This window comes from Bombina bombina, chromosome 6, assembly GCF_027579735.1.
Source record: "Bombina bombina isolate aBomBom1 chromosome 6, aBomBom1.pri, whole genome shotgun sequence".
Lineage (NCBI taxonomy): Eukaryota > Metazoa > Chordata > Amphibia > Anura > Bombinatoridae > Bombina > Bombina bombina.
Genome location: NC_069504.1, coordinates 930,024,849 through 930,039,564, shown reverse-complemented (window position 1 = coordinate 930,039,564; position 14,716 = coordinate 930,024,849). Strand labels below are relative to the sequence as shown.

General features: G+C 39.1%; 1 protein-coding gene across 1 annotated transcript in view; it reads left to right on the top strand.

The window, feature by feature from the left end:
• The first annotated feature begins 326 nt into the window (after positions 1–326).
• RARS1 (arginyl-tRNA synthetase 1) overlaps positions 327–14,716 on the top strand; it is a 274,844-nt gene continuing 260,454 nt past the window's right edge. Inside the window, exon 1 of the mRNA XM_053718573.1 lies at positions 327–429. Coding sequence (XP_053574548.1) covers positions 385–429 — 45 coding nt within the window. The 5' untranslated portion in view covers positions 327–384. The remainder of the gene's footprint in view (positions 430–14,716) is intronic.

Sequence of the window (14,716 nt, the reverse complement as noted above, 5' to 3'; positions counted from 1 at the left end):
GGAAGGTGTGATATTAAAAGAGGGAGGCAAACTGGGCCCAGTGAGGTCTTGTTACGCCCCCCGTACAAGGGCACTGTAATGTACCCCCTGTTATCTTCTCTTCCAGTGTGCTGCTCGGTTTTCCCGTCATTTTGCCCCCATGTCTCAAATCTATCTCTACCAGTTTGCCGTGTGTCGGTTTATTGGATACTACTGCCAGCCAGTCTGTCCCTTAATACTGCCACCCTCCCAGTCTAATATTAGGGCCCCAAGTCGTCTCTATTAGCGCCACACAGACGTTTCTCTTCCGCGTATTAAGCTGTGTTTTTCGCTCCTCCCCGGGTGTCTGGCACCGGCTCATGACGCAGTTTCCTGTTCCTGTCGTGTGTGAGATCTGAGCTCAGCATGGCGGTGCCGGTGTGTCAGTATGAAGAGAGGCTGCGGCAGCAGGTTAGACACATTAAAACAAAATCTCATTGCGAGTATTTATTGTGCTTTAACTCACTGGTTGCCAAAACTGAATCTCTGTATGGCAGCCAAGAGGTTAAGTGATGCTGCCGCACCTTCATGTTTTTTTATGTTCTGAAACAATTAAAATTCGGTTACGTTGTATTAAAAAAAATACAAAAAGAGAAAGTTGTGCTACATTAGCAGTTCTTTATTTCGTTATGAAATGTATTGCTTATAACGTATTGTTTTCTTTCTTTTGTAATAAATGAGATATCGTCAGCATATTGATCAGAATTCGCGCACATTGTGAGGATGTTTTAAGGGGCCCAGCTAGTCATAAAGTTGCAAAAATAAAGTCTGAATAATTTAATGTTCTATAAACGTAGAAGCATAAATAATAGGTGTAAGACACAAACAAAATACTATGTCTTTATCCAGCAACATAACAAATCCAGCCCTTCTTGTCATCTGACAAACTTTTGTCTCCAAAAAAAACATAAGATTTTCCAAGAAAGCAGAAGCCAGTGGTATAATAATATAATGTTGATGAGTCACATGAAGTATTAGATGATAAAGTCGTTTCATTGTTGCAACAAAAAGAAGTCAGAGTGAGAACTTCACAGTGGGCATTAATGTACATAAGAAAGAAATCTAATCTATTAAATTCATTCTTTGCTATTTTCATTTACATTTGATAATTAAAGGGACATACAAAGTGAAAATAGTGTAAAGGATTTTACCGGGTGGATTTGATTTAAATCACTAGTCAGTAAGACCAATTTAAATCATTTAACCCTTTCGTGACAGGGTTAAAGTGCCTACATCGGAACAACTGTTCCGATGTAGACAAATTGAAACTACGCGATCGTGCATACGATCGCGAGATTTCAATTATTGGATCGCATCTGGGGGGCGTCCCTACAATCCTAGGAACGCCCTCCAGACCACGATTAAATCCCTGAAGCACAGAAGGCTTCAGGACAGCCGTTAGTTATGACGTTCCATTCCGTCATAACGGCTTTAAAGCCCAGTCTAATTATGACGGAATGGAACGGCATAACGGCTTTAAAAGGTTAAATAATGGTTTTCATTTTTAGAATAATGTTTTGAGATAAGAAACTGTAAGTCCCTTATCGTCTTTTTTTGGGGAGTTTATGCTCTGGACTGCTAATGATATAGGATATGTGGTACTCCTCATAAGCCTCAACATTTAACACCATCTGAACTGTGGTTTATCATTAATTCGAACTTATCTTATTTGAACATTGTTCCACTACTTTCTTTGGACATTATTTTTATATCTATTTTTATAAACAACTTTTAATTGCTGTATTGGGAGACGTCCCATTTTATTTTACTGTGCTTAATACATTTTGATCTTTAGACATTATTAAATTCTTAATGTATCTTTTTGAGCACACTCACTATTGTATTAACAACTGCAAAACAATGCACTTTATACTAACTTTACAAGAGTGGCTAGCTTTGTTTTCTACAGAATAAAGTCCAGATCCTCCAAATAAGGCAAATGGTGTGTGGAGTTTGGCTATTGAAATATAAGTGTTGTAAAAAGGATGCTAATTTGTTTGAAATATATTAAGACTTGGCTGATATTTCATTCTATAGCCACAACAGGAATGTCATGTAATTACAAGGTGTTTACTGTATACTGTCCCCTTTGACACATAGTTGAAGTATGTGTGTGTGTATATATATATATATATATATATATATATATATATATATATATATACTAAAAAGAGAAAAAGAGTATGTTCTAGCCGGCACTTACACATAAACTATCCTAAGATAGAAATTATATAATACCCTGAGTAATCCGGATGAGAGGACCAACCCCCAGGTGACAAGCTCCCCTCCCCACAAATGTCTCTGTTAACCAAATTGATTAAATACACATTTATTCAGCTAATATAATGCATGTTAAAAACCTCAAAAAGGCTTACAAAAATCCAATGTATAATCAATTAGTACCCTGAAATAGAAAACAGATTAATTACTAAACTAAACACATAATATCATAACAACATCCACCAATGGCCATTGTGTATATTATGGGGACTTATGCATATCATTGATGTCCCACAATTGATATATAGATAGTCACTGATCCAGATTGAGAGTTAGAATATTGTCAGAGCACAGTCACAATCAATTCATACAATTGCTGAGCAAGGCAAACAGATGGTTAATCCACAGCAAATTAGTGTTGTTATCGCATACAATTGCTGAGCAAGGCAAACAGATGGTTAATCCACAACAAATTAGTATAGTTATCGCAATCAGACAAGGTATGATAGCATCTTATCAGATATTAGCAGCACAATAACACAGGATATAGTAAAGTCTTTGCGGATCTCAGTAGCCCAATCAAGAGCGGTATATTGGTGTCTTAGCAAACATATAGTCCGTAATCACAACCATGCATATCTGCAGTCGGTACTGTCATAATCCTTACCATCTTCAGCACCTAGGGCGCTACCTTTAGAGAGAGGTTCCCTCGTTCAAGGATCCCAGTCACAGGGCATATGGTATAGTTCTTAAGAAAAGACAAACCCTGCACCAGTTTGTTTCAATTGCAAGTTCCACTTACCTTAGACTTCCTGTTGACATGCTGCCACGTCAACAGGAAGTCTAAAGTAAGTGGAACTTGCAATTTAAACAAACTGGTGACTGGGATCCTTGAACGAGGGAAAGTCTCTCTAAGGTAGCACCCTAGGGGCTGAAGATGGTAAGGATTATGACAGTACCGACTGCAGATATGCATGGTTGTGATTACGGACTATATAAGACACCAATATACCGCTCTTGATTGGGTTACTGAGATCCGCAAAGACTTTACTATATCCTGTGTTATTGTGCTGCTAATATCTGCTAAGACGCTATCATACCTTGTCTGATTGAGATAACTATACTAATTTGCTGTGGATTAACGATCTGTTTGCTTTGCTCAGCAATTGTATGAATTGATTGTGACTGTTCTCTGACAATATTCTAACTCTCAATCTGGATCAGTGACTATATATCAATTGTGGGACATCAATGATATGCATAAGTCCCCATAATATACCCAATGGCCATTGGTGGATGTTGTTATATTATGTGTTTAGTTTAGTAATTAATCTGTTTTCTATTTCAGGGTACTAATTGATTATACATTGGATTTTTGTAAGCCTTTTTGAGGTTTTTAACATGCATAATATTAGCTGAATAAATGTGTATTTCATCAATTTGGTTAACAGAGGGAGCTTGTCACCTGGGGGTTGGTCCTCTCATCCGGTTTACTCAGGGTATTATATAATTTCTATCTTAGGATAGTTTATGTGCAAGTGCCGGCTAGAACATACTATTTTTCTCTTTTTAGTATCAATAGATTAATTTTATGTTCCCAGGCACCCCTGGTATCAAGTAGTTAGTGTACCAGGGATACACTGATAGGTATGATATTGGTGAACTGACGCATCGGTTTCTTTATAGATATACAGTATATATAACATTTTCCATTGCCTGGAACTTGTGTATTTGGAAAAGGATCCTTCTTATTTTTAGCTTTTGGGACAAGAGTTCCATACCCTGTAATTTTGGGGAAGAAAATGCTTATTTTTAATCACCTTGTGTGTAGCCCAACAGTGCAGTATGTTACAAGTCTTCCTCTTTCTCTCTCCATCCAGTGTTAGTGATAGTCCAGGCAGAGAGTCACAGGTGATGCTATCATTGTCACCTGTGAACTCCCCAAGATTCCCTGCCTGACAAGTTTCTACCTTACATTCCTTATCAGCAGCAAACCACTAGGGGATCTGTGCATACTTCTATTATTTTAAGTGTTAGTTTAAATAGTTAAAAATGAAAGGGATATGAAACCCAAACATTTTCTTTCATGATTCATATACAGCATACAATTTAAAACAACTTTCCAAATTACTTGTATTATCTCATTTTCTGTGTTATCTTAGTATCCTTTGTTGAAAAGGATACCTAGGTAGGCTCAGGAGCTGGGAGCTAGTGGCTGATTGGTGGCTGCACATATATGCCTTTTGTTGTTGGTTTATCAATGTGTTCAGTTAGCTCCCAGTAGTGCTTTGCTGCACCTTCAGTAAAGGATACTAAAAGAATGAAGCAAAATTGATAATAAAACTAAATTGGAAAGCTGTTTAAAATGACATGCACTATCTAAATCAAAAAAGAGAAAACATGTGGGTTTCATGTCCCTTTAAAGTGAAAGTGAATCCTAGCGTTTTACAAAAGCTAGAATTGACTATTGAAACAAATAAAGGAGACTTCCATTCAAATTTTTTTTGCTAAGAGCTGACGTTTTCACCTCTTAGCCAATAGCCGTGCTGTAAATCTGGCTTGGTGTCCATGGGAGCCGGATTTACCGCACGGCTATTGGCTAAGAGGTGAAAACATCACTTCTTAGCAAAAAAACATTTTTAGCCGCGCGCTGCTGTAGCAGCTAAGAACGGCGATCGATTGAAACAAATAAAGGAGCTTTCTACATGAAGTATCTTATACTTCATGAATGAAAGTCCCCTTTATTTGTTTAAATAGTCAATCCTAGTGTTTGTAAAACGCTAGGATTGACTTTAAGTTAAAAGTTTAATATGTTTAAATAGTTTTCTTTCATAGGTTTAATAGACATCGAGAGGTTAATGTTCCTTTAAATACTGTTTTTCTGTTTTTACAATCAACTGCAAGAGGTAAAAACTAAACATGATATACTTATAAAGCCATAAAAGTGATTTTAAAAGTATTTAAAGGGACAATACATTTAAATTGTAATTTTCATGTTCAGAAAGAGCATGCCATTTAAAAAAAAATCCTATTTACTTCTATTATCTAATTTGCTTTGTTTTCTTGGTATACTTTGTTGAAAACCATATTTAGGTAGGCTAAAGTACAGCAGTGCTGCTGATTGGTGGCTACACACATGCTTCTTCTTTTCATTGGCTTACCCACTGTGCTCAACTAGTAGTGATAACAAATAAATATGTGAAACCAATATACACAAGTGCTTAAATAAATGTGATATTGTAAATCACCAAATAAAGTCGTAGATGAAGTATAATGATCCTCTTTATTGTTCAGTCTTGAAACAGTCCAAGTAGTAACAAAGTTTCCTTCAAGGGAAATAAAACACTCTTGTAGTGTAACACTGTATTCACTTTGTATCAGACTTCAGCTGGCTAGCAATACTTAACCCTTTGAGTGCTAATGACGGCTCTGAGCCGTCACAGAGTTTCTCACTCTGGTGCTAATGACGGCTCAGAGCCGTCATGAGCACTCTCCCACCTTGAGGGAGATCTGGGGGCTCCTTACTGCTGCTACCCCGGCGATCGTGCCTGTAGAGTGACAGGCATCGCCGGGGCTTCACGTGATGCGCGGTGACGTCACGCAATTATGTGATGACGTCATTGCGCAACTTTATTTATACTTAACAATGTTAAGTATAGGAGGAGGGGGCATACTGCTTAGAAGCTTGTATCTCAGGCATCTAAGCAGCTACAGACCCCCAAGACCCACTGTTGGAAAGGTAATCGCCTAACCTTTCCAACAGTGTAAGTCTTGGGGGTCTGTAAAAATTTTATTTTCAGAAATGTCAAAAATCAAAAGAAAATATTAGCACCCAGGTGGGAAATGGCTTAGCAGCCAAAGGGACACTAAACCCCATTTTCTTCTTTCATGATTCAGATAGAGCATGACATTTTAAGCAACTTTCTAATTTACTCCTATTATCAATTTTTCTTCGTTCTCTTGCTATCTTTATTTTAAAAGCAAGGAATGTTAATGTTAGCAGCCGGTCGATTTTAGGTTCAGCACCATGGGTAGCGCTTGCTTATTGGAGGCTTACATTTACCCACCAATAAGCAAGCATAACCCAGGTTCCCCACCAGAAATTGTCCGGCTCCTATGCATCACATTCCTGCTTTTTAAATAAAGATAGCAAGAGAACGAAGAAAAATGAATAATAGGAGTAAATTAGAAAGTTGCTTAAAATTGCATGCTCTATCTGAATCATGAAAGGAAAAAAATGGGTTTAGTTTCCCTTTAAATTTGGATGAAGTACAGTAGCTCTAAGTCAGGAGTATCCAACTCAAAGTATATGGGGGCCACCGGCCAAGTCTTCTCCCCTGGGGGCCGCTTGACCTGAGTAAGTGCTCCGGAACTGGATATACTAGGAAATGGAAGTGACATTTAGCCAAGTAGTAGTGCATGGTGGGAGTTGTAGCACACAACAGACATTCACAGTTGTATATATTTATCTTGTGAGTGCCAAGTGAAGTGATCATCTTGGAACTGTATAGCAACGTAAAAAGTGACATTTACCAAACGCAGTGCGTGGTGGGAGTCTACACTGGATGCTTGTATTTATATTTATCTTGTGAGTACCTATATAGAACATCAACTAGTTACACCTCTTAGAACCCTAAAAAAAATTGACAGCCCAAATGAATGGTTTACCTATTAAACAAGGGAGGGCCAGATTAAACTATTTTGAGGGCTGCATTTGGCCCCCAGGCCAATACTTTGAGACCACTGCTCTAAGTAAACAGAATAAGTGTAAACACCCACAGCACACTAGAACTCGCGGTCTTAAAATTACGGCAGCAAACACAATTGGAACATCCACAGTAAGCATCTCTAACAGGAGGGTTGAAGCCTCTCTAAACAACATCACACTCCCTTACTCCGATGTACGTTTCTCTGCTCACTGGCGGCATTTTCAAAGATATGTCTTGTTCTTTAAAAAAGCCACCAGTAAATAGAGAAACATACAATCTGAGTAAGAGAGTGTGACATCACGAGGAGGGACTTCAACCGGCTTTTGGATAAATGGCACAGTAGGACACAACGTCACCAAGTGTATCAGGATGTTTAAAAGATGCTTACTGTGGATTATTTAATTGTTTGCTGGCGTAATTTTAAGACCCAGAGTGCCAACACCTCCATTGTTTTTGATGATAAAAGGTTTTAACCCTTTCGTGCCGGGGTTAACTTGTCTACATCGGAACAACCGTTCTGATGTAAACAAATTGAAATCTCGCGATCGTGCAAGTGATCACAAGGGGCGTCCCTATGATGCTAGGCACACCCTCCAGGCCGCGATCCCATCAGGGAAGCGCCAGTGGCTTCAGGAAAGCCAAGCGGTAAGGACGTTGTATTTTGTCCTTCGGCGCTAAAGCCCAGCAAAATTCAGACGAAATACAACGTCCTAACGGCGTTAAAGGGTTAAGAGGTGCCAGTGTGCTGTGTGTGTTCACACGTATTCTGTTTACTTACTATTGTAAAAAACAAGGACGCCAAAGTTCCTGGGAGGTGCGCTCGTGTATGCAAGTGATGTATGTAAACTGTGGAGGCTGCACTCTTACAATGAAGGAGAAAATCCAGCGATATCAACCTAGAAGGAGAGAAGAAAAGAGAGGTGCCACATGGTGTAGTACGAACAAGATTCAGTCAGCACAAGACCGTTACCCTGAGCCCCTAGCAGTGGAGACTCACAGAGCAGGCGGCACAACTGGAGTGCCAGAGAAAGCAGCACGGGACCCTCAGAATCGCCCATATGACTCACAACCACGGCTGAAGCGTCCAACGTCAGGTGACTGGCAATGTCCAATCGAGGAATGCCCGCTGCCAGCAGACATCACCAGGCTTGGAGGTTCGTAAAAAGGTCTGTAAGTGTCCAATGCTAGAGGTGCAGCTGATGGCACTAAGGGCATGGGATAGCCCGGTTGTCAAAAAACAACTTTGTGGACAAAATGAGCGAGTAAGCAGGTTTAAAAATAGAGTGTATACACAGGTAAAAAGTAACGCGTTTCTCAGCAAAAACATGCTGTTTCATCAGGCTGTATTACTTACTATTGTAGCTCATCCAAATGTGAGTATTGCTATCCAGCTTAAAGGGACAGTCTACAATATAATTTTTATTGTTTTAAAGATAGATAATTCCTTTATTACCCACTCCCCAGTTTTGCACAACCAACACTGTTATATTAATATATGTTTTACCTCTGTGATTACCTTGTATCTAAGCATCTTCTGACAGCCCCCTGATCACATGAATGTGACTATTTAAAATCTATTGAGTTGCATTTAGTATTGTGTTGTGCTAACTCTTAAATAACTCCCCGGGCGTGAACACATACGCCTAGATTTAGAGTTCTGCGTTAGGGTTAAAAAACAGTGTTAAGGGGTCCTAACGCTGCTTTTTAACGCCCGCTGGTATTTAGAGTCAGACAGGAAAGGGTCTACCACTCACTTTCTTTCCGCAACTCGAGGCTACCGCAGATCCCCTTACGTCAATTGCGTATCCTATCTTTTCTATGGGATTTGCCTAACGCTGGTATTACGAGTCTTGGAAGAAGTGAGCGGTAGAGCCTCTACCGACAAGACTCCAACCGCATAAAAAAGTCAGTAGTTAAGAGCTTTATGGGCTAACGCGGGAACATAAAGCTCTTAACTACTGTGCTATAAAGTACACTAACACCCATAAACTACCTACGAACCACTAAACCGAGGCCCCCCCCACATCGCAAACCCTATAATTAAATTTTTTAACCCCTAATCTTCCGAACGGACATCGCCGCCACCTACATTATACCTATGAACCCCTAATCTGCCCCCCCATGTCGCCGCCATCTACCTACATTTATTAACCCCTAATCTGCCAAACGGACATCGCCGCCACTATAATAAATGTATTAACCCCTAAACCACCGCACTCCCGCCTCGCAAACACTATAATAAATTTTATAAACCCCTAATCTGCCCTCCCTAACATCGCCGCCACCTACCTACAATTATTAACCCCTAATCTGCCGCCCCCAACGTCGCTGCTACCATAATAAAGTTATTAACCCCTAAACCTAAGTCTAACCCTAACCCTAACACCCCCCCTAAGTTAAATATAATTTAAATTAAACGAACTAAATTTACTATAATTAAATAAATGAATCCTATTTAAAACTAAATACTTACCTATAAAATAAACCCTAATATAGCTACAATATAACTAATAGTTACATTGTAGCTATTTTAGGATTTATAATTATTTTACAGGCATCTTTGTATTTATTTTAACTAGGTAAAATAGCTATTAAATAGTTAACTATTTAATAGCTACCTAGTTAAAATAATTACAAAATTACCTGTAAAATAAATCCTAACCTAAGTTACAAATACACCTAACACTACACTATCAAAAAATTAATTAAATAAATTACCTACAATTATCTAAACTAAAATACAATTAAATAAACTAAACTATAGTACAAAAACAAACAAACACTAAATTACAAAAAATAAAAAAAATATTACAAGAAGTTTAAACTAATTACACCTAATCTAAGCCCCCTAATAAAATAAAAAAGCCCCCCAAAATAATAAAATGCCCTACCCTATCCTAAATGACAAAGTAATCATCTCTTTTACCAGCCCTTAAAAGGGCTTTTTGCGGGGCATTGCCCCAAAGTAATCAGCTCTTTTACCTGTAAAAAAAAAATACAATCCCCCCCAAAATTACAACCCACCACCCAAACACCCCTACTCTAAAACCCACCCGATCCCCCCTTAAAAAAAAACCTAACACTACCCCCCCTGAAGATCACCCTACCTGGAGCCGTGTTCACCCAGCCGGGCACCGATGGGCCAGAAGTGGACATCCGGAGCGGCAGATGTCTTCATCCAAGCGGCATCTTCAATCAACCGGAGCGGAGCCATCTTGAATCCATCCGACGCGGAGCCATCCTCTTCGTACGATGTCCTAAGGCCGAATGAAGGTTCCTTTAAATGACGTCATCCAAGATGGCGTCCCTCAAATTCAGTTTGGCTGATAGGATTCTATCAGCCAATCGGAATTAAGGTAGGAAAAATCTGATTGGCTGATCGGAACAGCCAATAGAATGCAAGGTCAATCCGATTGGCTGATTGGATCAGCCAATTGGATTGAACTTCAATCTGATTGGCTGATTGCATCAGCCAATCAGATTTTTCCTACCTTAATTCCGAATGGCTGATGGAATCCTATCAGCCAATCGGAATTCGAGGGACGCCATCTTGGATGACGTCATTTAAAGGAACCTTCATTCGGCCTTAGGACATTGTATGAAGAGGATGGCTCCGCGTCGGATGGATTTAAGATGGCTCCGCTCCGGTTGATTGAAGATGCCGCTTGGAGGACCTCTTCTGCCCCGATCGGATGAAGACTTCTGCCGCTCCGGATGTCCACTTCTGGCCCATCGGTGCCCGGCTGGGTGAACATGGCTCCAGGTAGGGTGATCTTCAGTGGGGGTAGTGTTAGGTTTTTTTAAGGGGGGATCGGGTGGGTTTTAGAGTAGGGGTGTGTGGGTGGGTTGTAATGTTGGGGGGGGGGGGGGGATTGTATTTTATTTTTTACAGGTAAAAGAGCTGATTACTTTGGGGCAATGCCCCGCAAAAAGCCCTTTTAAGGGCTGGTAAAAGAGCTGATTACTTTGTAATTTAGGATAGGGTAGGGCATTTTATTATTTTGGGGGACCTTTTTATTTTATTAGGGGGCTTAGATTAGGTGTAATTAGTTTAAACTTCTTGTAAGGAAACTTTGTTACTACTAAACTGTGTCAAGACTGAACAATATAGAGGGGCATTTTTCTTCATCTAAGACTTAACTCACATTTATTTTAGCACTTGTGTTTATTTGTTTGACATATTTATTTTTATTATGTTTTTAGGATACATTATTGTTATTTAAACACGAGGTGGTGACACTATTTTTTTTTCTTTCAGCTCCTAGTAGTGCATTGCTGCTCCTTCAACAAATGATACCAAGCAAATTAACCCCTTAATGACAAGGCCATTTTTCAATTTCTTTCCCTTAAGGACCAGGGCTATTTTTACATTTCTGCTGTGTTTGTGTTTAGCTGTAATTTTCCTCTTAGTCATTTACTGTACCCACACATATTATATACCGTTTTTTCTCGCCATTAAATGGACTTTCTAAAGATACCATTATTTTCATCATATCTTATAATTTACTATAAACAAATTATAAAATATGATGAAAAATGGAAACCCCCCCCACTTTTTCTAACTTTGACCCCCAAAATCTGTTACACATCTACAACCACCAAAAAACAACCATGCTAAATAGTTTCTAAATTGTGTCCTGAGTTTAGAAATACCCAATGTTTACATGTTCTTTGCTTTTTTTGCAAGTTATAGGGCAATAAATACAAGTAGCACTTTGCTATTTCCAAACCATTTTTTTTCTCTCCAAAATTAGCGATAGTTACATTGTAAAACTGATATCTGTCAGGAATCCCTGAATATCCCTTGGCATGTATATATTTTTGTTTAGTAGACAACCCAAAGTATTGATCTAGGCCCATTTTGGTATATTTCATGCCACCATTTCACTGCCAAATGTGATCAAATAAAAAAAAATGTTCACTTTTTCACAAACTTTAGATTTCTCAATGAAATTGTTTACAAACAGCTTGTGCAATTATGGCACAAATGGTTGTAAATGCTACTCTGGGATCCCCTTTGTTCAGAAATAGCAGACATTTATGGCTTTGGCATTACTTTTTGGTAATTAGAAGGCCGCTAAATGACGCACCACACTTGTATTATGCCCAGCAGTGAAGGGGTTAATTGGGTAGCTTGTAGGGAGCTTGTGGGGTTAATTTTAGCTTTAGTGTAGTAGACAACCCAAAGTTTTGATCTAGGCCCATTTTGGTATATTTCATGCCACCATTTCACCGCCAAATGCGATCAAATAAAAAAAAAAACTTTTTACTTTTTCACTAACTTTAGGTTTCTCACTGAAATGATTTACACACAGCTTGTGCAATTATGGCACAAATGGTTGTAAATGCTTCTCTGGGATCCCCTTTGTTCAGAAATAGCAGACATATATGGCTTTAGCATTGCTTTTTGGTAATTAGAAGGCCGCTAAATGCCGCTGCACACCACACTTGTATTATACCCAGCAGTGAAGGGGTTAATTAGGTAGCTTGTAGGGAGCTTAAAGGGTTAATTTTAGCTTTAGTGTAGAGATCAGCCTCCCATCTGACACATCCTACCCCCTGATCTCTCCCAAACAGCTCTCTTCCCTTCCCCACCCCACAAATGTCCCCGCCATCTTAAGTACTGGCAGAAAGTCTGCCAATTTAAAAAAAAAAAAGTTTGTGTATGGTTTTTTAAAATAATTTTAAAAAAAAAATTATATATTTTCTGCAGTGTAGGATCTCCCTTTACCACCCGACCTCTCTGAGCCCCCCCAAACAGCTCTCTAACCCTCCCCCTCTCACTATTTGGTGCCATTTTGGGTACTGGCAGCTGTCTGCCAGTACCCACTTCAAAATAATGTGCATTTTTTTAATTAAAATTTGTATTTTTCTGTAGTGTAGTCCCCCTCTACCAGATCCCTTTTTTAAACATAATTTTTCCACCACTTGCTCTCACCAACACCACAATCGATGCACATATTAGTGCAGATCGCGGGGGCACGGGCACATGCTCCCGCACTCACCGGGGACTAATCCGACACTGAAAAAGCTTACATAGCTTTCTTCTGTTAAGTGTGATCAGTCCATGGGTCATCATTACTTGTGGGATATTATCTGCTCCCCTACAGGAAGTGCAAGAGGATTCACCCAGCAGAGTTGCTATATAGCTCCTCCCCTCTACGTCACCTCCAGTCATTCTCTTGCACCCAGCAACTAGATAGGTCGTGTGAGAGGACTATGGTGATTATACTTAGTTTTATATCTTCAATCAAAAGTTTGTTATTTTAAAATAACACCGGAGTGTGTTATTACCTCTCTGGCAGAGTTTGAGGAAGAATCTACCAGAGTTTTGCTATGATTTTAGCCGGAGTAGTTAAGATCATATTGCTGTTCTCGGCCATCTGAGGAGTGAGGTAAACTTCAGATCAGGGGACAGCGGGCAGATGAATCTGCATAGAGGTATGTAGCAGTTTTTATTTTCTGACAATGGAATTGATGAGAAAATCCTGCCATACCGATATAATGTCATGTATGTATACTTTACACTTCAGTATTCTGGGAGAATGGTACTTCACTAGAATTACACTGTAAGAAAGACATAAAGCTGTTTAATAACTAGAGATTATGTTTAATGTTTTTGCTGGAATGTAAAATCGTTTTCATTTACTGAGGTACTGAGTGAATAAATGTTTGGGCACTATTTTTCCACTTGGCAGTTGCTTAAATCTGTTTTTTCTGTCAGTTTCTGTTCTCCCTCACTGCTGTGTGTGTGGGGGAGGGGCGCTTTTACTATGCATCAAATATTTTCTCTCAGCAGAGCTGTGAGAATTATAGTTTGACTGAGATAAAAACGTTTATTCTGTAATTTGTTTCCTGCTTTCAGAAATTGTTATCTTTGCTAATGGGATTAAACCTTTGCTAAAGTTGTGTTGTTTAATTGCTGAGGGGAACAATCCTTTGCTAAAACTGTATATTCTGACAAAGATTGATGCTATAACTTAATTATTTTAACTGTTATAATTTTTTTCTGTGCTTCTTAAAGGCACAGTTCGTTTTCATATTATTTGTAAATTACTTTGAAAAGTATTTTCAAGTTGCTGTTTATTTGCTAGTGTGTTAAACATGTCTGATTCAGAGGAATATCTCTGTGCTATATGTGTTAATGCCAAAGTGGAGCCCAATAGAAATTTATGTACTAAATGTATTGATGCTATTTTAAAAAACAGTCAATCTGTACAAATTGAACATATTTCACCAAACAACGAGGGGAGAGTTATGCCGACTAACTCGCCTCACGTGTCAGTACCTGCATCTCCCGCTCAGGAGGTGCGTGATATTGTAGCGCCGAGTACATCTGGGCGGCCATTACAAATCACATTACAAGATATGGCTACTGTTATGACTGAAGTTTTGGCTAAACTACCAGAACTAAGAGGTAAACGTGATCACTCTGGGGTGAGAACAGAGTGCGCTGATAATGCAAGGGCCATGTCTGATACTGCGTCACAGTTTGCAGAACGTGAAGACGGAGAGCTTCATTCTGTGGGTGACGGTTCTGATCCAAATAAACTGGACTCAGACATTTCAAATTTTAAATTTAAGCTTGAGAACCTCCGTGTGTTACTAGGGGAGGTATTAGCGGCTCTGAATGATTGTAACACAGTTGCAATCCCAGAGAAAATGTGTAGGTTGGATAAATATTTTGCGGTACCGACGAGTACTGACGTTTTTCCTATACCTAAGAGACTTACTGACATTGTTACTAAGGAGTGGGATAGACCCGGTGT